The following is a 24,528-nucleotide window of genomic DNA, read 5'->3' as shown; positions in this document are numbered from 1 at the left end:
ACAGGGACGGTGGTTAGGCCTAGATATCAAGTTGGCTCAGCTCAACTCGATTCGGCTCGAGTTGGCTTGTTATGATAATGAGCCAACTCGACTCGACTCGTTAGCATAACGAGTTGGAGGAGCAGCTCGGCTCGTTTGGTAACTCGGATTGACTCGATTAACTCGCGAGCCAGCTCGATATCAAAGTAGCCACAATCATTGCAGCCACCTCATTCACTTAAACAAACAAAAAATAATTACACAAGTACTAACGGGAATTCTCCTCCAAGCTTCCAGATTTCCAGTTCTCCTCCATGCTAGTGGAACATGAATTCTTCTCTCCCAGCTCTCCCTAAGTCCCTCTCCTTCATCTCCTCCATGTCCATGTCACCATGTGAAGTCAGGCTCGGTCGCTCAGGGCCTCGCGGACACGACGCAACACTGGCGAGCGGCGACTATGTCGGCTGCTACACCGACATCACTGGCTCGTCGCATCGGTATCACCTAGCAGCTGCTAGGGTTTCGGAGAGAGGGAGTTAGGAAGATATGTGGCAGCCGGCATTGTGGTTGTGGCCTAGCCGTGGGGAGCTCGACAGCTCAATCTAGGGCCAAAGGCCAATGGTGATATGTTGTCCGTATGTGGCTGGGCCTCGATGGGTCGTGCGCAATGTGCCTATGCAGCTGGGCCTTGGCGTCTGGCTGGGCCACTTCCCACTATGTAGCTCGTTTGGCTCGCGAGTAACATGCGAGCGAGCTAGAGTTTGGCTCGTTAGGAACCGAGCTAAATTGTTGGCTCAACTCGTGACTCATTTTCAACGAGCCGAGTCATTAATGAGTCGAGTCGAGCGAGTTATCAAGCCATGACTTTTTTGTCCAGCCCTAATGGTGGTTGACAACGAAGGTGAAAATCATGCGGGTTTGTGTCGATGGACCGGGAGCGATGAAGAACGAACGTTGGGACTTGACTGGGGGACCAGAGTCGCCGGGTGACTAGCCGCAGTGGCTGCCACCTGGGACATTCACCGGTGCAAGGACGTGGCGAAGCGGGCCGTGTAGTCGGCGTGGTCGAGGACTGTCGAGACACGTGTCTACTATCTAGGACGTGGGGGACACACACACAGTGCGATACTCATGACAATTTTGGTGGTTGAGCCTCAAAACTGCCCTACACTATGGACGATGGGATTTTGACTGAGTTTGGCTTCAAAACCCGACGGGAATCGGCTATGGCACGTGGCATCATCACGGAGGGTGCGTTGAGGCGAAGCAACTTTGTGTGGAGCGCGTGGCTGTCAAATCAATATCCCTAGAGTTGATCCATTTTGCCCCGGCAGAGTGGATAGGCTCTATGTACATAGGGGTAGTTTTGGAAGTAGTAATATCCCTCTATAAGTAGAGTGGTAGGACTGTTGTTACATCCATCTCTTTGGTTAGGGTTTTAGCACTTGTGGTTTTCCATTCCTTAGACTACTCTAGTTTTGTAGCCAGAGAACTGCAACACTTTGAACCTTTGCGTCTGTGATTTATAAGCTTCACTGTGTAATCTGAGGAAGGGTGTCCAGTTCCTCTCACATCTTTTGGTTGGCTTCAATCTCAGTTTTGTGTCTTGCTGAAATTTTGGAGTCATTTGGTTCATGAGTTCTTCCCTTTCTTCTCTTGGTGCATTTTGTGAGAATCTTTGAGTTCTTGTGTTGTGGGTGTTGTTGGGGATTGTCTTCGGGTGAAGATCAATGTTTGGACCTCTATGAACATCTGGTTCAAGCAGATTTTGGTTGTGATCCGATCTAAACTTGTTTTCAAAACCTCTGTAGGAAACAGTGAAGCCTAAGAGGGGGGAGTGAATTAGGACTTTTAATAACTATTCTATAACCAAGGTGACAATTAAATTCCTAGCACAAAACCTATGCAAATAAACAATCTAGCTAGAATGTGCAAACTTGGTTTTGTCTAAGTGTTTCTATCTCTATCGCAAAGCCTAAGTCTAAATAATTTAACTAGAAAGGAGAGATTGAAACTTATGTACATAATATAAATGTGGAAGGTAAAGTGCAAGTAGAGAAAGTAAACTCTGGTGGATGACGTCGATATTTTTACCGATGTATCTAGAACCACACAAGGTCCCGACTAATCCTTGTTGGTGCCCCTACACAATGGGTAGCCCACGCGAGGGCAAGCACCACGGTCGAGTAAATCCGTAGAGTCGCGGGCCTTCTCCACGCGCAAGTGGTGCTCCGCTTCCTACTCCTCTCGGACGCTCCCCGCCGTCTCCAGTATCGAGCTTCCAGTCGAAACATTGTGGGCCTCGTTCCCTCCTATACACGGTGGCAGCTGTGACACAAACTCGGTTGTCACGGTCTCGCAAGACTCTCACCCCACTCCTTACAATTACAACGGCTCGCGCAAGAGCCGAGGGGTTGTGTGGTTTTCTAAACTCACTGAATGTTGGGGGCCTTCTTCGCCGAAGGTCCTCTAAGCAAAAACACCTTCGACAGGACGATATGCATGCAGACACAACACGAAGGTATATGCCGAATCTACAATCCAGGGAGCTTCGGCATGATGACACGTCTTGAGACGAAGGGCGGCACCGACTTAAAGAGGAAAAGACCATTCAGTCCATGATAATTTGTGTCATGTTTATAATTAGTTATCAAAGACATAAATGTAATTTCGACCGGGCTGCATCCCGTGTCTATAAATAGGTGAACAGTAACCTCATACTGTTCACGCTGATTGGTAACCATTTGCACGTCGCTCTTGGATTTTTACCTTCTGTCAAGCCGAAGGTACAAATGTAATCCATATCATTAATGTTTGATAATAAGAACATAAATAATAATCTGATGATTTAATGTGATGATTCCATGTTATTTTCATGTTTCATATGTTTCTACTTTCCTTATTACTTGTTGAGATGATGAAGGTATGTCCTTCATGACCTTCGTCTGAAGATCATTATATCCCGAGGGAGATAATGCTTCAAAGGACGAAGATTTTTAACCATTAACATTTGTGTTGCCTTATTCTTAACTCATAGTGTTGGGGACTTGTTCTTAAATGCTATGAATTAAGAACAAGGCAACACAAAATGTTAAAGGTTAAATCCCTTCGTCCTTCGAAGCATTATCTCCCTTAGGATATAATGATCTTCAGACGAAGGTCCTGAAGGACTAGCCTTCATCATTTCAGTATATGTTAATGAAAGGAGAAGCATGTGAAATATAAGAGAGTACGAATAGTAATATGACATTATTGATACCTTTTTTATTATATCATCACGAATGAACACGAACAATATTGAGTTACATTTGTACCTTCGCCTTGACAGAAAGTAAAAAGTCCAAGCGTGACACTCGAGCGAGCACAAATCAGCGGGTACAATACGAGGGTACTGTTCATCTATTTATAGGCACAGGGCGCAGCGTGTGTGAAATTACATTCATGCCCTTCATGTTCACTATTGACTTAAGAACAATCTATCGAGGACTAGATAGCCTTTTCCCCCTTAAGTCGGTTCCTTTTTATGCTACTGAGCCGATGCTCCCTTGCGTGCAGCTTCGGCGCTGGTTCAACCTTCGTTCCGACCCTGCTTTCCATATTGTGTATAGCTTCATCCCAAGTTCGAAGGTTCTTGTACATATATTACACTTGGGAAACATTGTTAATCATGTTTTTGAGGACCTTCGGAAGACGAAAGCCCCTAACAGTAGCCCCTCGCAGTATTAATTTGCTATAACAACAAATTCAGACTGCGACATGAACGAAGGCCTTAAGACGAAGGTCCAAAAAAACACCTTCCCTTTGCTAGAATAGCAACAATCAATGACAGACGGGGCCCTCCAAATTGCAGCGTGCTAGGCGTATAAATATGAACTCACATCGGCAGCATTTGATACACTGCTTCTCCCATTTGCATTATTTTCTCAAACTTTTAGCTCTTGCTCACTAGCGCTCGCTAGATTTTCAAGCTTTTTGAGCTTCGGTTTAAAGACGCGTTTTTACCATGTCTGAGGAAAAAATGACTGAGAAGGTGAAGCTGACTGAAGAGACGAAGCTGTTTGAGAAGAAGGAGGTTGCGGATCCTTACATTGCTGGATTTATTGAGTCCATGGCAAAAACAAACACAGAGAAGATTACTAAAGAGATACTGGAAGGTTTATCTGAAGATACTGGTGACAGTGATAACTATGATGTGGAAAGTGGGCACGAAGATTTTGAAGACTGACCCTGGCGACCAAGCCATACTGTCTTCGGAAAATCGAATATTAAACAGAGTCATCTTGACAACATGAGAGGAAGGTACTTTCGTGACATGTCTATCGTGAGAGCTGGCGGAGACAACATCGTCCCTGGCCCTGAGGAAGATGAAGTTGTTATCTACCGAAGCTTTTTTAAGGCTAGTCTTCGGTTCCCTTTAAGCAAGTTTGTAGTTGAAGTGCTGAAGATATACCAGATATTCCTTCATCAGATCACCCCCGAAGCTATAATGAGGATGGGGATTTTTGTCTAGGCAGTAAGGAGTCAAGGGCTAGAGCCAAGCGCGAAGTGCTTCTGCAGTGTGCACGAGCTTTTTATGAGACGAAGGCTACTAGCAAAGAATAGTACCACAACAACTTCGGTTGTTATGGATTTATTGCTTGCCCCAATGCAAGCCACCCAGTGCCAACATTCCGGAAAAGGTGGCCCGGGTCCTGGATGGAGGAGTGGTTTTACGTTAAGAATGATTTAAAGGCAAGGGAAGACATTAAAGAAATCATTCAGCGACCCATCTGGTCTCGCTTCGGCCTCTTAAGGCCGAAGGTAGAAATTGATAGCAATGTGGAGGCGTGTCAGAGAGCCTTTAGCACTGTGTGTGCCTTCATTAGCACAAGGGATCTGATTCAAGAGCATATATCCTTCAGGGTATGGCCACTTGTGGAAAGCTGGGATATGCCGAAGGAGACCACCGTTGATTCTAGTGAAGGTGGTCTGGTCCGACTGAAGTATACCTTCAGATTCAGGGAGAAGTTTGATGAGCCAAACGACGACTAGCTGAAGTGCATAGAAGCTACCAGTGATGAGCTACTTGGAGCATACTCCAAGGCCGAAGATAATGCTCTGTCCGCAGCTTTTGGAGGTCGGGGCAAGAACAGATTAAACAGGGTATTTGATGCCATTGGCTTTGTATACCCTGATTACCGCTACCCGCTGCGAGGGCAAGAGAAAACGAGGAAGATTGCTGCTTCGGTCACCCTAGCTGAGTCTGTGCCGAAGAGCAAAAAGGTGAAGGTTCTGACCCACCGGTCGCGTTATATTGAACCAGCCGTGGTACCTTAATTTGGTGCAGGGTGCTCTTCAGCAGCGGAAGCAACACAAACTGCTCCGATTGCACAGAGCGCTGAAGAGCCGACCGTAGTGCCGAAGACGCATACAGTCGAGCCAATCGAAGATAAGGTTGATAAGGCTGAAGAGCCAAAGGTTGAAGATATAATGAAAATGCCAAAAATTCTGAGCCCTCCGATGGAGGCAAAACTACCGAAGGTGCAAAAGGCTTCTGCCGCAACTCCTAAGAGAAGGAGGATGGCCAACGTGCTGGATGCTGTGCTAGAGACTACAAAGGCCTTGAGCCCTACTCCTACAAAGAAAATTGTTGAGGCTGCCAAAGCACAAGCTGAAGTCGAAACTGGGCAAGCAGAAGCCAAAGCTACGAAAACTCAGGCTGAAGCCGAAGCTGGGCCTTCAGCACCCGCCGCGGTGGAAAAAACGGCAGGGCAGATTGCACCTGAAAAGATCGAGACTCCTACTCCCGAAGCTCCGATCGAGAATGTTGACTATATCATTCGACATGCTTCAGGGAAGAAATTGTCCGAAGAAGAAATTCTGGAAGCCAGACACTATGCGCAAAAGTTGAAATATCCGAAGGGAGCTTTAGTGTTTAATGGCACAAATGATGACGACTTCTTATATTGTCTCCCGGACAACAAAGAAATATTCGTTTGCCGGGAGATAGGTAAGAGCATGGGATTCCCGAAGCTAGAAGATGGTCTTTCGATTTTGTCGAAGGATGATTTTGCTGACAGCCTAGCATACAACAGTATAAAGGTATAGAAGTTAGCTTTCAATTTGAGAATGACATATTTTATTTGTCATGCTCAATTCTTTCTTTTCTTTTTGTTACAGGGCTGGATTCTTAGCAATGCCCTGAGGGCATAAAAGAATATTGAAGACGAAGGCTATACAATAGCTCTGAATAACCTTCGTTCAGAGGTGATTGAACTGAGAAACGAAGGTCTTGAAAAAGACAAAATCTTAATTTCATTAGTAAACAAAGTGAAGGAAGACGAAGCTAGTTTTAAAGCTCAGGCCGAAGCCCAAAAAACTGAAATTGAAGACCTTCAGAGACAACTGGCCGAAGCTAAAGAAAACTGCGCGCTTGCACAAGCTAACCAAGAAATTAGCAAATATTGGATAAATCATCTAGAGAAAAATGTTGAAGAACTTCGCACATCCAAGGAAAGGTGCTTTGAGAAATCCTTGGATTGCATGAAGAAAATAAAAGCTAGCTTCGCCAAAGTGGGTGCCTACTCTGCTAAAGAGAACTTCATACGAGGCGACCCCGAAGGCGTTGTTGAGTGGATAAGTAGAGAAGCCGAAACCTTCGAAGAAATTTTGAGTGATCGCGGGGATGTTTGCGCATTTTCCGGTGCACGGGGAATTTCAGCCATCTTGGAGAAGGCCGGATGTGATCACATTAAAACCATAGAGCAAGCCGAAGCCGCCTTCTCCATAGATGATACAAAAGATCCTTCAGCTGAAGCAACCTTCATGGGTGGGAAGATTTACAATGATGTCTGGGTGAACGGTGGCCGAGAGCTGGCCCACGAAATTATAAAAAAGAGTGAAAAAGACACCCATGACGCCAGAGCTGAAGCAAAGCGAGCTGAAGAAGCTGCAGAACGCGAAAGACACATATGTATTACTTTTTGGATTTTTAGCTTCGGTACTTGCTTTGCGGATTTGAGCTAATCAATTTTTCCTACTTCAGCTGAACTACCTCCTCCACCGGAACCGTACGATCCCCTAGCCGATCCAGAAATGAAGGAAGCGTTGAACATCATAAATATGGCTGAATCCATTGTCGACGAAGTCGTCAACAAATTGCTGAACGAAGTTGCAGAGAAAATCCTTAAAGAGGAATATATTTTATTGTAATAAACATTTTTGAGAAACTTGATGTATATAACAGACGAAGGAAGATTAGGTTTCTACTGTAACAAAACTATGTAATATTTGGAGTATGTAATATTGAATTGAATATGTAAATTATTGCAGTTTATTTCTTTGCGATGCATGAAATTTACACACATACCGTTTTTGAGCCTTCGGCGAAAAAACACCTTCCCTTCTTTTCATGCTTCGTAAATAAAAAGATTCATACTTTGTAAAGAAAGATATCCATGCTTTGTAAAGAGAGATCCCTTTTTGTTTTGACGATAAAACTGTATTTCCCGAAACTTACTTCGTGCCTTAGCACATTTTTGTTTTGACGAAGCATTTGCCGAAGATCAGTTTCGTATTCAATTCTCGTGTCATTGATGCAATATGATTTATGATGTGATGTTATGCGAAATGATGTGATGATATGATGCAAAATGATGAGGATGCCGAAGACACACACCCACACGCCCACACTGGAACACATAAGCTCTGCATCCCCTTTGGAACGACTTTTGAGCTTCTTCACCTTCTATTTCGGTGACATAAGTTCTGCATCCCCTTAGAAATGTCTTTTGAACTTCTTCGCCTTTTATTTTGGCGGTATAAGTTTTGCATCCCCTTAGGAACGACTTTTGAACTTCTTCTCCTTATATTTCGGCGGTATTTGACTCTGCATTCCCTTTGGAACGACTTTTGAGCAGAAAACTTACGCTGCGCTCCCTTAGGAACAACTTTTTGTAGCTTCAACAATTTAAGCTCTACATTCCCTTAGGAACGACTTTTGAGCTCAAAGCTTACACTGCGCTCTCTTAGGAACGACTTTTGTAGCTTCAGCAAATTTAGCTCTGCACTCCCTTAGGAACGATTTTTGAGCTTCGTAAATCTGTGGAGAAGATATATTCCATTCTGTAGAATCAAAATCATTACAAGAAATTAAAACTAAATTTCATTGTTTGTTCTTTATTCAAAAGCAAAATGGCATAAAAATGAAAGTATTTCAAAAGCAGGATATTGCTCAGTATATGTCTTTGATTCTGGTACAGTACTATTGACTGTAAGAGCTTCAGACTCCTCCCTGAAGTCATGTTGTTGTTGGGAATGTTGGCGCCCTTCTGGCTGCTGGCTTCGGGAGTAAGTAGGTTGCAGTGGTGGTGGCGGTGGGAGCTGATGCCACGAAGCTTGTGAATGGCTTGTCGAAGCAACAGAAGCTGCCGGTTGGTTGCCCACATATTCTGGTATGTAAGGAGAGTGGCACGAAGCAGTGTGTAAAACCTGCTTCGGCTGATTCTGCCGAGCTTCTGCTTCGGCAATCTCCTTTTGCTTCAGAATGGTGATTTGACATGTTCTTGTAGTGTGGCCCTTGTCCTCACCACAGAATAAGCAATAGATTTTCCTAGGCTGATCCCCATATCTCCCTCTGAAGCCCCTACCGCCTCTACCCCTTGGAGCTGGTGGCCTGAAGGAGCTTTGTTGCTATCCTGAAGACTATGAGGTGTGTTGAGGCCTCTGAAGCTGGCTTCCTTTGTCATCATTTTGACTGAAGCTGTGGATTAATCTGACATGCCTAGGGTGAATTCTCCCTCCGAAGCCCCTAGTCATCTCAGAAAATTTGTAAGCTTCCTCCCTTCTTTGTCGAAAGTCATTATTAGCCCGGATGTACTCATCCATCTTCTGTAGCAGCTTCTCCAGAGTTTGGGGGGTTTCCTGGCGAAGTATTGGGCCATAAGTCCTGGCCGAAGACCCTTGATCATGGCCTCAATGACAATTTCATTGGGCATTGTGGGCGCTTGTGCTCTCAGTCGCAAGAACCTTTGGACATACGCCTGCAGGTATTCCTCATGGTCTTGTGTGCAATAGAACAAGGCCTGAGTTGTGACTGGCTTCGTCTGACAGCCTTGAAAACTGGTAACCAGCATGTCCTTGACCTTCTGCCATGACGTTATTGTCCCTAGCCGAAGAGAAGAATACCATGTCTTGGCCATGTTGCGAACTGCCATGACGAAGGACTTTGCCATGACAGCTGCGTTGTGTTCGAATGAGGATATTGTTGCCTCATAGCTCATCAATAATTGCTTTGGGTATGAGTGCCCATCGTACATGGGTAGTTGGGGTGGCTTGTAGGATTGTGGCCATGGGATAGCCTGCAATTATGCTGCCAGGGGAGAAGCATCATCAAAAGTAAAGGTACCATGATTAAAATCATCGTACCATTCATCTTTGTTGAATGAGCCCTCTTGACGAAGCTCCCTGTGTTGGGGTCTTCGGTCATGATCATCTTGAGTAAGATGACGCACTTCCTCAGTAGCTTCATCGATCTTCCTTTGAAGATCGGCCAACTGAGCCATCTTCTCCTTTTTCCTTTGCACATGCTGGTGGATGATTTCCATATCCCTGATCTCCTGATCCAACTCCTCCTCCTGAAGTGTTGGACTGGTGGTCTTTCTCTTCTGGCTTCTGGCCTCTTGAAGAGAGAGAGTCTCATGGTTAGTGTCCAGTGGCTGCAGTGTAGCCCCTGGCGCTGTTATCTTCTTCGACGGCATGACGAAGGTTGATGCTTTGCCGAAGGTTGTGGAAGTGAGTACACCGGAGGTGGGCGCTAATGTTGGGGACTTGTTCTCAAATGCTATGAAATAAGAACAAGGCAACACAAAATGTTAAAGGTTAAATCCCTTCATCCTTCGAAGCATTATCTCCCTTAGGATATAATGATCTTCAAACGAAGGTCCTGAAGGACTAGCCTTCATCATTTCAGTATATGTTAATGAAAGGAGAAGCATGTGAAATATAAGAGAGTACGGATAGTAATATGACATTATTGATACCTTTTTTATTATATCATTACGAATGAACACGAACAATATTGACTTACATTTATACCTTCGGCTTGACAGAAGGTAAAAAGTCCAAGCGTGACACTCGAGCGAGACAAATCAGTGTGTACAGTACGGGGGTACTGTTCATCTATTTATAGGCACAGGGCGCGGCCTGTGTGAAATTACATTCATGCCCTTCATTTTCATTATTGACTTAAGAACAATCTATCGAGGACTAGATAGCCTTTTCCCCTTAAGTCGGTTCCTTTTTCTGCTACTGAGCCGAAGCTCCCTTGCGCGCAGCTTCGGCGCTGGTTCAACCTTCGTTCCGACACTGTTTTCCATATTGTGTATAGCTTCATCCCGAGTCCGAAGGTTCCTGTACATATATTACACTTGGGAAACAATGTTAATCATGTTTTTGAGGAGCTTTGGAAGACGAAGGCTCCCAACACATAGCATTTGAGAACTGTTGGGGACTTGTTCTCAAATGCTGTGAGATAAGAACAAGGCAACACAAAATGTTAATGGTTAAAGACCTTCATCCTTGGAAGCATTATCTCTCTTAGGATATAATGATCTTCAGACGAAGGTCATGAAGGACGTACCTTCATCATCTCGATGTATAATAATGGAAATAGAAACATATGAAACATGAGAAACATTATGAACAATCATATGTCATCCTTTATATTTCTTTTTATCATATCATGAATGAATATATTGAATTACATTTATACCTTCGGCTTGAGGTGAAAATCCAAGCGGGATGCGCGAGTGAATACAAGTCAGCGTGAACAGTAAGGGGGTACTTTTCACTTATTTATAGGCATGGGACGCAGCCCGGTCAAAATTACATTTATGTCCTTGATGACTAGTTACAATCATGATACAAACTATCATGGACTGATCGGTCTTTTCTCTTTAAGTCGGTGCAACCCTTTGTCTCAAGGTGTGTCGCTATGCCGAAGCTCCCTGGATCGTAGCTTCGGCGTGTACCTTCGCGCTGTGTTTGCTTATATGTCGATCTTTCGAAGGTGTTTCTGCTTAGAGAACCTTCGGCGACGAAGCGGGCCCCCAACAGTAGCCCCTTCATGGTGCTAGGTTGTTTTCCGTAACAAGCTTGATCCGTGAAAAATCTCCAAGGCTTCAGAATGCCGAAGGTCCAAAAAACACCTTCCCTGAGCTCGTTGCCGAGAAACGATTAAAATATTTCGAGTGCGAGGTGGCCCACCACATAGCGGGATGAAGGATCCGGCGATTTACTTCCCAAGCCCCGAGTGGTCCACCATTCAGCGGGTGCGGGCGACTGTTCAGCAGGTGCGGGCGACCTGGCGATTCACCTTCCCACCTACAACACTATATAAACAGACATGTAGGTGTGTAATTACCACAGTATTCATTTCCATTGCACTGTTGTGTTGTTGAAAAATTTAACTATAGCCGAAGCTTTTTCACTGCATTCTCGAGCGAACCATCATTTTGAATTAGCTTCGTCAAAAGAGAGAGCTTCGTCAAAAACTGTAAAAAAACATCAGCTCTTTAAAAAGCGCAAAAGACCCAACAGATGGTCAGAGTACGCTCGACTGCGAGGGTGACTCGTGAAGGAGAGGAGACTGAGGCCACCGAGACAGCTCTGATTTCCGAAGTCATGAGACAATCGGGCTTAGTTGTGACAGAGGGAACCATTGACAAAGGTACTTCTGGTGTCGAAGCTGAGCAGGCTGATATTGAAGAAGAAAATGCTGATGAAGAAGAAGAAGATTGTAGCATTTTGATCCCATCAAAACCCAGCCACCTGGATTTTGAGAAATCTACTGTGGCTGAAGCCGACGTGCCCATGATGATGAAACTGTGATACTTCGGAGAAGCTGAAAAGAAGCTTGTTCGTTTTGCCGGAGAATAAACGACTCCAACGCTGAAGGATGATGAAGAAGTGGTTTTCAAAAGCTTTTTCAGGGTAGGATTACGGTTTCCCCTGAACAAGATGATTGGAGAAGTGTTGAAGAATTTTGAAATTTATCTTCATCAGCTGACCCCTAACGCTATCGTTAGGCTTAGTATCTACATCTGGGCCCTTGGAAGCCAAGGGATGAACCCAGATGCCGAAGCATTTTGCCAAGTGCACGAGCTGCACTACCAAACGAAGGCCAGAGCAGACGGGCTGCATGAAAATTTTGGCTGCTATAACTTCGCATATCGCAAATATACGAAGGCTCCGGTCCTTAGCTATCGTACTTAGTGGTCAACCGGCTGGAAGAGCGAATGGTTTTATATCAAGGCCAATGAAAAGAAAAGAGGGAAACTGATGACGATGGTCATGTGCCCGCTGGTTTTGAGCTTCGGAATGACCAGACCTTTGTGCAACATGAAGCCAGAGTCAACATGCCAGCTGTCTGTATCAGAGTTCAGGGTGGTGGCTGAATAGATCAGCACTAGAGATCTGGTTCAAGAATACTTGGCTAACAGGACGTCTTCGTCGTTAAGTGAATTTAGCATGCCGATGCTAAAGGGGACGAAGAAGACACTTGAGCTTGTGCAATTGCCTTATCGCTTTAAGTTTGAGAAGCAGTTCAAGGAGCCTTGCCTAGAGTGGTTGGAGATGATTGAGACTATGTGGAATGAAATTTTTGGCAATTATACCAAAAAAAGAAGATCAATTAATGACTACAGCCTTCGGCACCCGACCAAAACGAAGGTTGAATCGGGTAATGGACGCTTTAAATTTTGAATACCCTGATTATGAGCGACTCAGCAAGGGTGCCGAAGGGACAAAGAGAAAAAGGGTTGTCAATGTTCTGAGCAGGCAGGCTGCTAGAATGGTGAAAGAGGACGAAAAAACTCTGAAGAAGAGAAAATCCAGTCCCGAGCCGAAGGTGGCGACTTCGAAGAAGAGAAGAGCTGCAACTCCAGAGCCGAAGATGGCTGAGATGGAAGAGGAAACTCCTTCATCGCCTTCGGCTACCGAAGTAGAAGAACTTTTAAAGGTAATGACTGAATCCTTACCTATTAAGCTGCTAAGTCCTTTGGGGCCACATCTGACGAAGCTTTTACAGAAGAAGGACGAGCCTTCGGCAACAAAAAAGGTGGTTGGGCCTAAAAAGCAAAGAATTATTACTGTTATGCAAGCCATTAAAGAAACGCCACCGTCGGCCTCAGCATCAAAGATGACACCAGCTGCCGAAGCGGATACTTCTGCCGAAACTGCGGCCGCCGAAGCTGCCAATCTGGAGAGTACGTTATCTGGTATTGATAAAGTGCTCTTGGATATGGCCACAGAGGAGACTGCTGCGGCTGCAGAAGAAGTCACGGCCGCAGTGCCTGAGAAAGGGAAAGAAATTGCTGAAGACACTTCGGAAGAAAAGGGCTTCAGTTTGTAGAATCTAGTTGGTCAAGAATTATCCAAGGCCGAGAAGGAGGAGCTACAGGAGTATGCTGCATCCTGTGGCTACCAGCCAGGAGCCGTGCTCTTTGGTGGAATTAATGAAGAAGCCTTTGGATGTATTCGAGACCGCACCGGGGTGAAGATTATCAGCACTCTATCGAAGAGTGTTGGTTTTCCGAAGCTTGAAGCTGACATTAGCAGTTACCGGCGACATCATATCGTCGGTAGCTTATTCTATTCAACTTTAAGGTAAAACTTTTTTGCTTATCTTTTTAATTTTTGTGATGAAGCATAAAATTTCTGATGAAGACTATTTTGTACAGAGTATGCTACTAAGCAAAGCACTAAGGATGCGGCAAGATCTTGAGGATAAAAAGAATGAGATTATAATCGAGGGCCTAGAAAATAAAATCAAAGATCATGAAGCTTCTCTGGAGAAAAAGGACTTCCTTCTTCAGACAATGGAGGGTTCATTGGCAGAAGCCCAAGTCGAAGTTGCTAGATTAAATGATGAACTCCTCCGAAAATCAGAAAGCTTCGAACAAGAAAGGAAGAATTTTGATGCAAGGCTCAAAGCCGAAGTCGAGAAAAACTCAAATCTGCAAGAATCCCTAAAAGAGCTTCGGAATATTTGCTTAAACTTCGGCAACCGCTGCATGCAACGGCTATGACAGGTCTTCAACTCAGTGGGAGCTAGCTCTGAAAAATTTGAACCTTCGGTTGAAGAATTGCCAAGCACCTTCGAGCATATTGAAAGCGAAGTTGAGGCGCTTGACAAAGTAATAGCTGGGCATGGTGACTTCTGTGCCCTGCTGGCTTCTTGCGGCACAACTGTAGCTTTTATGAAGGTTGGTTGCACGCACGGAAAGATAGTAAATAGACCGAACTTCAGTCTATCTCCAGCGGACCTAGCTGATATCCCCAGCCTAGCCCGAAGTATTGGGAATAGATTTATAACACAAATTTGGACGAAGGGTGGGCAGAACTTAGCTGGTGATGACGCACAAAGTCATCTTAAGCCGGTATAAAACTTATACCTGTTGCTTACCTTCTCTTGTAATTACTTTTTACCTTATACTGCTTTGTTGTGTACAGGATGACGATGCCAAAAGTCAATAGTCTGAAGCTCATTTCAAAGATTGATGAAGCTGTTTCACAAAGCTTTAGAGACATTTGAATTATCTTTGTAAAAGATATTGTAATTTAGGAATCAAACATTACTCTATAAATTTGTCCATACCTTATAATATATTTTTACCTTTCCAATCGTGTGTGAATTGCTTTGATGTGGACGAAACTTGTATCTTTTGAGCCGAAGGCGAAAAACACCTTCCCTTCTTTTCATACACAACGAAGCGTATCTTTGCTACTTTATGATCATCGAAGCATTGCCATCAAAGCCAAAGTATCTGTTTGTACTTTATGTTATGATGATGATGATCCTACGGATGTCTACATGAATGTGTATGAATGCAATGAATGATGTAATGTAATGTGCAAATGAATGTCCAAACACACGCACACGAAGCCACACCCAGACTCTGCATCCCCTTAGGAACGTCTTTTGAGTCTTAAGCTCTGCATCCCCTTAGGAACTTCTTTTGAGCTTCTTCACCTTCTATTTCGGTGGTATAAGTTATGCACCCCCTTAGGAACGACTTTTGAACTACTTCGCCTTATATTTCGGTGGTATTTGGCTCTGCATTCCCTTAGGAACGACTTTTGAGCAGAAAACTTACGCTGCGCTCCCTTAGGAACGACTTTTTGTAGCTTCATCATGCTCTGCATCCCCTTGGGGACGTCTTTTGAGCTTCTCCCTGTTTTTCTTTTTGCACTCGATGGTGCATGCTCAGATTTACATATTACATCTTTTGGGGGATTTGGCCCTCATGGGGCTAAATAAGAATGAAAAATTACAAGCTATGGCCCCATTAAAAACCTTTCTCTCCTCTTGAAAGGAAAAGGGTACCATAGAAAAAATGAAAAAATATTACATCAATATTACACATAGTATCGCCAAAGCTCATCCGCATTCCAAGATCTGGGTATGTCGTTGTCGTCCATATCCTTCAATCTGTAAGAACCGGGCCTTGACGAAGATACCACCAGAAAAGGTCCTTCCCACTTCAGCTGCAATTTGCCTACTATGTCTCGATTGGCTACTCTCCGAAGCACCAAATGTCCTGGCTTGATATTTTTCAATCGAACTTTTCTGTCACGCCATTTTATTGTTTCGGCTTGATATTTCTTGATGTTCTCTACAGCCTGAAGTCTGGTCCCCTCTATAGTATCTTTTGTTACATGATAATCAGCTTCGTCTTCTGCCGAAGCTACTGTTCTTATTGATCCTGCTTTAGCTTTTTCTGGAGTTATATCTTCGTCACCAAATAATAGTTTGAAAGGTGTAAATCCTGTTGATCTTGACATGGTTGTATTGTGGCTCTACACCACTTTAATCAACTCATCTGGCCACTTTCCTGTGGGCTGACTGAAGATTAGCTTCATTATTCCTGTCATTATAATGCCATTTGTTCTTTCTACCAGCCCGTTTGACCCCGGATGCCTAACTGATGCAAAATGGATCTTCGTACCAATCTGGTCACATAACTCTTTAAACATCTCGGCATCAAACTGTGTTCCATTATCCATAGTTATAGCCTTCGGCACGCCGAAGCGACAAACAATATTTTGGCAGAAGAATTTTTGGACTATGACCGAAGTTATTGTAGCCAAAGGCTTTTCTTCAATCCACTTAGAAAAATATTATATAGCCACCACAACATATTTCAAATTACCTTGCGCTGGTGGAAGTGGGCCTAACAAATCCAGGCCCCATCTTTGCAATGGCCAAGTAGGTTGTATCAATTGTGAGAGATGAAGGTTGCTTCTGATCTCTTGCACATTTTTGACAATTCTCGCACTTTTGAACTAGCTCTGCTACATCCGAACCTACCTTCGGCCAATAAAATCCTTGTCTAAACACTTTTCCCAGCAGGGGCCTAAACCCAATATGAGATCCACACATACCTGCATGTATCTTCTTCATTAATTCTATACCTTTGGTTCTGAATAAACACTTGAGGAATGGAAAACAGACTCCATGTTTGTATAATTCCCCTTCTATTACCACATACGGTCTTGTCCTTGCTTCCATTCTCTTATTATAAGCTTCGTCATCCGACAGACAATTACCTTCGAGGAAAGATATAATTTCAGTCCTCCAATCTTCACTATGTACAGGGAAATTGCAAGCACTACTCTCTCCATAAGTTCAACCGAAGGTGCTTTTATTGTCTCAAAAAATACTTCCGAAGGTAGAGGGAGCCCCTGTGCCGCTGATTTGGCTAACAAATCTGCATGCTCATTTTCTCCTCTTGGAATATTCTTGACGGAAAAACCTTCGAAAGAAGCCTCCAGCCTTCGAACTGTATCCAGATATTTTTCAAGCTTCAGATCTCTTGCCTTACTACTTTTGTCTACATGACCAGAAATGACTTGAGAGTCAGTTTTAAGGATGGCCCTTCTTATTCCCATTGCCTTTAACTTCCGAAGCCCCAACAGGAGTGCTTCGTATTCAGCAATATTATTTGTACAACTGAAGTCAAGCCTTGCTGCATAACATGTTCTAACTTTAGAAGGCGCAACTAGGACAGCAGTAGCTCCTACACCGAAGGTTCCCCAGGAACCATCGCAAAACACTGTCCAAGCTTCGGCGTCTTTATTTATTTCTTCTTCCTGAGCCCCTGGCGTCCAATCAACAATGAAGTCTGCTAACGCCTCGGACTGAATTGAAGATCTATGTACATAGTCAATACTGAATTCGTTAAGCTCCACAGCCCATTTTCCAATCCTTCCAGTAGCTTCTCTGTTCCTCATTATGTCCTTCAGAGGCTGTGATGAAGGGACAATTATGTGATATGCTTCAAAATAATGCTGAAGCTTCCTGTAGGCCATTAACACAGCATACAACACCTTCTCAAATTCTGTATAGTTTTTCTTTGATAAACTTAGAACTTTGGAGACGAAGTATATTGGGGCCTGCTTTTTGATTTGGCCATCTAGCATCTCCTGTACAAGCGCCCCATTAACTGCAAAGTGAGAAGCTGCTACATACAGGAGTAATGGAGCCCCTGACGAAGGTGGAGTTAGAGTTGTCAAATCTATCAAGTATTGCTTTAACTCTTCAAAAGCCTTTTGCTAAGCCGGACCCCACTAAAAAACTTCGACTGATTTCATAATTTCAAAGAATGGTAAATTTCTCTCTGCTGATCTTGATATAAACCTATTTAATGACGCAAGCCTTCCGGCTAATCGTTGAGCCCCCTTTTTTGAATTCGGTGGCTCCATCCGAAGGATAGCTTCAATCTTGCTCAGGTTGGCTTCAATTCCCTTCGTTGATACCAAACAACCAAGGAAACACACTTTTCTGGATTTAATTTCAGGCCAGCTTGCCTAAAATTGGCAAATGTCTCTTGCAAATCAGCAATGTGATTTTCTTGCTTCGTGCTTTTCACTATGATATCATCAACATAGGTCAGTACATTCCTGCTTATTTGAGAATGAAGGACCTTAACTGTCATTCTGCTGAAGCTTCCTCCAGCATTCTTGAGCCCCTCAGGCATCCGAAGATAGCAATAGGTGCCACTAGGGGTTATGAAGCTAGTCTTCGGCTCATCTTCCTTCTTCATCCAAATTTGATGATAGCCTGAGTAACAATCCAATAAACTCATGAGCTCTAAGGAAACTACTCATCTACAAGGGAGTCTATTCTTGGTAGTGGAAATTCGTCCTTTGGACATGCTTTGTTGAGATCTTTGAAGTCAATACACATTCTCCACTTGCCATTAGCCTTCTTCACCATAACAGTGTTAGCTAGCCATTCTGGATATGTTGCTTCTCTGATAACACCAGCACTGAGAAGTCTCTTTACTTCGTTCCGAGCACCTTCGACTTTATCATCAGACATCTTCCGAAGTCTTTGCTTTCTTGGCCTAAAAGATGGGTCCACATTAAGTGAATGCTCGATGACATCTCTGTTGACTCCACAGAGATCATTAGCTGTCCAAGCAAAGACATCTTTGTTGTTGAACAAAAACTTATCAAGGTTTTTTCTTGCTCATCAGATAACTGAGATCCCAGCAGTACCCTTTGATCTGCTATGTGTTCACATAAAAGCCTAGGCTTCGGCTGGTCTGCCGAAGCAGCCTTCTCTCTTTTGTGTTTGTATTGTTGAAAAGCTTCAGCTCCATTTATGTTATGTATTGCCTTTGAATCTGTCCAACTTCCTTCAGCCCTTCTAGCAGCTTCTTGACTTCTGTGGACAGCAATGGGCCCTTGTTCCGAAGGTATCTTCATGCATAAGTATGCTGGATGAAGTATTGATTCGAAGACATTAAGTGTCCCTCGACCAATGATTGCATTATATGGGTATTCCATGTCAACAATGTCAAAAACGACTTGCTCAGTTCTTGTGTTGTGGACATAGCCGAAGGTAACTGGCATTGTGATTTTGCCAAGTGCCACAATCTGCCGTCCTCTGAAGCCACAGAGAGGGTGTGTAGCATCATGAATCTTGTCCTCTGGCTCTTGCATCTGTCTGAAGGCCTTAGCAAATATGATATCCGCTGCACTACCTGTATCAACCAGAACATTATGGACTAGAAATCCCTTGATGACACAAGATATGACCATAACATCATTGTGAGGGTAATCTTTAAGCTGAAGATCCTCCTGGGAGAAGGTGATTGGAATGTGGGACCAGTTGGACTTGATGAAGGGTCCCTGTACCCCAACATGCTGCACCCTTCTCTGTGCTTCCTTCTTCTGCTTCGTGTTAGCCGGCTTTGAACTTGAATCGCCTATTATTGGGAGCACCAGCTTCATAACCGAAGGTGCCGCAGCTTGGTTATTGAACGAAGCCATCGTCTCAATAGTGGAAGTGAGTTCACCAGAGGTGGGCGCTAATATTGGGGACTTGTTCTCAAATGCTATGCGTTAAGAACAAGGCAACACAAAATGTTAATGGTTAAAGGCCTTCGTCCTTCAAAGCATTATCTCCCTTAGGATATAATGATCTTTAGATGAAGGTCATGCACTACACGACGGTTCACTTACAGCGACCTACGGTTGGTTGCTAAAACGGCCTTCAGCGACCTACGGTTGGTCGCTAAAAACTTTTAGTGACCCATAAGGATGGTCGCTGTAAGTGCCGTCGCTAAAGGCTTTAGCGACCGACATCTTTTTAGCGACCGACCGTCCATTGCTAATATTATATATTTAGCGACCAACCGTGGGTTGCTGTACTATAGATTTAGCAACCAACCGTAAGTCGTCATACTATACATTTAGCAACCAACAGAAAGTCACCCTTTTTACAGTTGTTATTAATAATATACATTTAATTAAGCACCACAAATCACAGATTTTTATACACAAATAATAAAGACATACACAATTAATCAGTATACCACAGTCATAGATCCATCACATAAACACAAAAGCACCACAATTATATATTCACAAAAGCATCACAATTATAATATCATTCACAACTAGATCATTTACAGATAGCTAGCTAGATCATTTACAAAAGCTCTAGAGATGATCAGTCACAAAAGCATCCAACATTGCTTGAATCTCAAGTAAAGCAATTCTAGATCTATCTTGTATAATTAAATCCGCTTCAATCAGATGGTTGCACTTTCAAAAGTTGCAATGGCATCCTATTGCCAGTAAGGTAACTGAATTAGGAGTAACACAACACTTGCAGAATCTTGAGACTCTTCTTCAAATCGAGAGTGATAGTAGGCACGGGGCATGTCGAACCTGAGAAATGCAGCAACAAAGCGCACATAAGGCCACAATCAAGCAATAAAACAAGAGCAAATGAGCAACAAAGTGCTCAAGAAAAAGCAAATGCAAAGCTGACATCTGCTGATAGCGGAGAAGCGACTAAACTCATAAGTCTCACTCGTCCACAGGGTCTAGCTTTTATTTTGTTAAATACCAACTTATCCCATGCTGGTGATGGATTTTCCCCTAATAGCACAAAGTACAGAAGTGACATTTTATTACGCATACACGCGACGATGAAAACTGGATTTAAAGACGACATCAAAGTGAAAAATTAGACTGATTCAGTTTTTTCCCAATTAACAGCAATAAAGTAACCCAGAGTACTATTTAAAGTTTTGAAACACAAGGTACGACTCTATGCTATATAATGAAGTCCTCAAGAAACTACAAAACCTTCACATTTGCTAGTACCAGACTCGAGCCCTTTACAGTGGCCACCAATCTTAGATGAATTTTATTTGCATAGCAAAACCCTAATGGTTGGCTGCACAAATCTTAGATGAATTTTATTCGAAAAAATGGGTCAAAGTTTCTCTGAAATAAAGAAGGAAAGTAAACTTAGCTACCTAGGGGATATTACCATTTATTTTAGTAATTTCTGCAAGTGTCCAATTATTAATGTATGATTGATTGGTTGTATCAATGCTATCTACTTCACTATGGATGGAGAATAAATTTTAGCTTTATCTATCAGTATGACCAAATATATTACAAACATACAAGAAATACAGGTAACGGAAATATAGATGACACTAAAAGCATATGTAATCTAATCTGACTAAAATATTATAAGTTTTTAAATGACTGTTAGTAGATGTACATGCACCTGAATAGCCCCAAAAGTTTAGATTTCTAGGGTCATACAGTTTAAGAAGCCATGAAAAAAAAATTATACACATTACACAAACAATATAAGATACTGGTAGTGCTTGATGCATATCAACTATGGTCTGATTGTCCACTCTTGAAAGGAAAGACCAAGACTCAGAAAGTGATTTTGCTATGCTTCTAAGGATCTCTATGATTCTAACTAATAGATTGTGACTAACAAAAAGATCACATAGTAGCCTTAGAAAAACAACATGTTAGGTAGAATATTCAGGAGACCATGTGCAGCTGAAAAGGAGGAATCCTTGCAGAAGTCAGCTAAGCTTTGGGCGGGGGCTGCACTAGCCACCGACCTTGAAGTCCTCAAGCTGCTGGACAGTGGTGGCACTACTGGCTCCTTCTCTCGCACGAGGAGCAGCACCAACAAGCCAAATGCGTCTTCTGTGTAACCAGCAAGGCTGACGAAGAGGCAGGAAGCGCATGGAGCTTCAGCAGCGTCTAAGGCAGGAAGCGTCAAATGCGCATGGAACTTAGCGCATGGGCTGCTAAGTGGTTGGAATTTGAACATGACCATCCATCGAAAGATTCAGTTACAGGGGTACCGGTGCTGCCCAAGGTTCAGACCTGTATTGGTATTTCTAGCTTGCAGTTGGAGTCTTTAATCAAGCAAGAGGCTGTCGAATATATATTGGAATTACATATAATTGATGACCATATTGAGGTTGCAGTTCCTAAAAGTATCAAACTATTGTTAGAAAAATATTAGCATCTATTTGACAAGCCACAAGGTCTTCCACCTCAGCATAAAGTTGATCGTGCTATATCTCTATTGGTGGGAGCACAACCAGGATAAGACCATATAGGTATACACCCCCAATAAAAAGGACGAAATTGATAAGCAGGTTCAGGAAATGTTGGACTAAGGTATTGTTGGTCTCTTGGTCTCAAATGCTCATCTTGTTATCTATAGATAGACTGTAACTGATCAGGTAACGATCATGTGAACTATGCCCGATGGCCCCTAGTCACCATCTGCTCCTTGCAGTAAACAGACGTAGGGATGTGAACAAACATACCTTCGACCATCAGCACCCTCTTGTAGAACGGCACAGCCGTGTAAACCACGCCCTCGAGAACCATCTGCACCCTGAGCGAAGAACATGAAGATTGTTGCGCTTTGGTTTTGAAGCTTAATAAATAAAAAATGATATACGGCCAGTTGCGGAATTACTGGCCCGTCCCACTTCCTACGAACCGTCGGTTCATAACTTTTAGCGACCAACCGTCGGTTCATAACTTTTAGCGACCAACCGTCGGTTCATAACTTTTAGCGACCAACCGTCGGTCCCAAATAAGGGTCGCTAAAGATCAATCGTCGTGTAGTGATGAAGGACGTACCTTCATCATCTCGATGTATAATAATGGAAATAGAAACATATGAAACATGAGAAACATTATGAACAATCATATGTCATCCTTTATATTTCTTTTTTATCATATCATGAATGAATATATTGAATTACATTTATACCTTCGGCTTGAGGTGAAAATCCAAGCGGGATGCGCGAGTGAATACAAGTCAGCGTGAACAGTACGGTGGTACTGTTCACTTATTTATAGGCACGGGACGCAGCCCGGTCAAAATTACATTTATGTCCTTGATGACTAGTTACAATCATGATACAAACTATCATGGACTGATCGGTCTTTTTCTCTTTAAGTCGGTGCAGCCCTTCGTCTCAAGGCATGTCACTAAGCCGAAGCTCCCTGGATCGTAGCTTCGGCGTGTACCTTCGCTCTATGTTTTCTTATATGCCGATCTTTCGAAGTGTTTCTGCTTAGAGAACCTTCGGCGACGAAGTAGGCCCCCAACAAGAACAAGTCCCCAACATTGACACCCACCTCCGGTGAACTCACTTCCACTGTTGAGACGATGGCTTCATTCAGTAACCAAGCTGTAGCACTTTTGGTCACGAAGCTGGTGCTCCCAATCACGTGTGGTTCAAGTTCAGAGCCAGTCAACAAGAAGCAGAAGAAGGAAGCGCAGAGAAGAGTGCAGCATGTTGGGGTGCAAGGACCCTTCGTTAGATCCAAGTGGTCCCACATCCCAATCACCTTCTCCCAGGAGGATCTTCATCTCAAAGACTATCCTCACAACGATGCTATGGTTATATTTTGTGTCATCAAGGGATTTCTGGTCCACAATGTTCTGGTTGACACAGGCAGTGCAGCGAACATTATATTTGCAAAGGCTTTCAGACTGATGCAAGAACTAGAGGACAAGATTCATGATGCTACACACTCTCTTTGTGGCTTCGGAGGAAGACAGATTGTGGCACTTGGCAAAATCACAATGTCAGTTACCTTCGGTTACGTCCACAACACAAGGTCTGAGCAGGTTATCTTTGACATTGTTGACATGGATTACCCATTCAATGCAATCATTGGTCGAGGGATGCTTAATGCCTTCGAAGCCATACTTCATCCAGCGTACTTATGCATGAAGATACCTTCGGAACAAGGGCTCATTGCTGTCCATGGAAGTTAAGAAGCTGCCAGAAGGGCTAAAGGGAGTTGGACAGATTCAAAGGCTATCCATAACATCGATGGAGCTGAAGCTTGTCAACAATATAAGCACAAAAGGGAGAGGGCTGCTTCGGTAGATCAGCTGAAGCCTATGCTCCTATGTGAAGATATAACAGATCAAAGGGTACTGCTGGGATCTCAGCTATCTGATGAGCAAGAAAAGACTCTGCTAAGATTTTTGTTCAACAACAAAGATGTCTTTGCTTGGACATCCAATGATCTTTGTGGTGTCAACAGAGATGTCATTGAACATTCGCTTAATGTGGATCCATCTTTCAGGCCAAGGAAGCAAAGACTTCGGAAGATGTCTGAGGATAAAGCTGAAGGTGCTCGGAACGAAGTAAAGAGACTTCTCAGTGATGGTGTTATCAGAGAAGTAACATATCTAGAATGGCTAGCCAACACTGTTATGGTGAAGAAGTCTAATGGCAAATGGAGAATGTGTATTGATTTCACAGATCTCAACAAAGCATGTCCAAAGGACGAGTTCCCATTACCAAGAATAGACTCCCTTGTAGATGCAACAGCTTCTTCGAAGCTCATGAGTTTATTGGACTGCTACTCAGGCTATCATCAAATTTGGATGAAGAAGGAAGATGAGCCAAAGACTAGCTTCATAACTCTCAGTGCTACTTATTGCTACCTTTGGATGCCTGAGGGGCTCAAGAATGCTGGAGGAAGCTTCAGCAGAATGACAGCCAAGGTCCTTCACTCTCAAATAGGTAGGAATGTGCTGACTTATGTTGATGACATCATAGTAAAAAGCACGAAGCAAGAGAATCATATTGCTGACTTGCAAGAGACATTTGCCAATTTCAGGCAAGCTGGTCTTAAATTAAATCCAGAAAAGTGTGTTTTTGGAGTAAAGAAGGGCAAGTTCCTTGG

General features: G+C 43.4%; 1 protein-coding gene across 2 annotated transcripts; it reads right to left on the bottom strand.

The window, feature by feature from the left end:
- Positions 1 to 19,942: 19,942 nt before the first annotated feature.
- On the bottom strand, positions 19,943 to 21,833 carry LOC109945631 (uncharacterized). Of its 2 annotated transcripts, none has more exons than XM_020551945.2 (2): positions 21,337 to 21,833; positions 19,943 to 20,199 (listed from the first exon to the last, which is right to left on the bottom strand). In XM_020551945.2, exons 1-2 carry the CDS (start codon positions 21,629 to 21,631, stop codon positions 20,120 to 20,122), a joined length of 375 nt encoding a protein of 124 aa, XP_020407534.1. In that variant the 5' UTR covers positions 21,632 to 21,833; the 3' UTR covers positions 19,943 to 20,119. The 2 variants fall into 2 exon arrangements, 1 of the variants encoding a protein (XP_020407534.1); XR_002268897.1 differs by lacking the exon at positions 21,337 to 21,833 and adding an exon at positions 20,303 to 20,611 and having other exon boundaries at positions 20,101 to 20,199.
- Between the last annotated feature and the right edge of the window lie 2,695 nt (positions 21,834 to 24,528).

The sequence above is a fragment of the Zea mays genome, chromosome 4, assembly GCF_902167145.1.
Source record: "Zea mays cultivar B73 chromosome 4, Zm-B73-REFERENCE-NAM-5.0, whole genome shotgun sequence".
NCBI classification, from domain to species: Eukaryota; Viridiplantae; Streptophyta; class Magnoliopsida; order Poales; family Poaceae; genus Zea; species Zea mays.
Note: the sequence above shows the minus strand (reverse complement) of the source record. Positions and strands in the feature narration are given on the sequence as shown.

Excerpts from the sequence above, each read along its gene's own strand:
- LOC109945631 (XM_020551945.2), bottom strand. The coding sequence starts at position 21,631 with ATGGTCATGTTCAAATTCCAACCACTTAGCAGCCCATGCGCTAAGTTC. Across the intron at positions 20,200-21,336 it reads CTCCTTTTCAGCTGCACATG|GTTCGACATGCCCCGTGCCT; the intron begins GTCTCCTGAATA and ends TGCATTTCTCAG.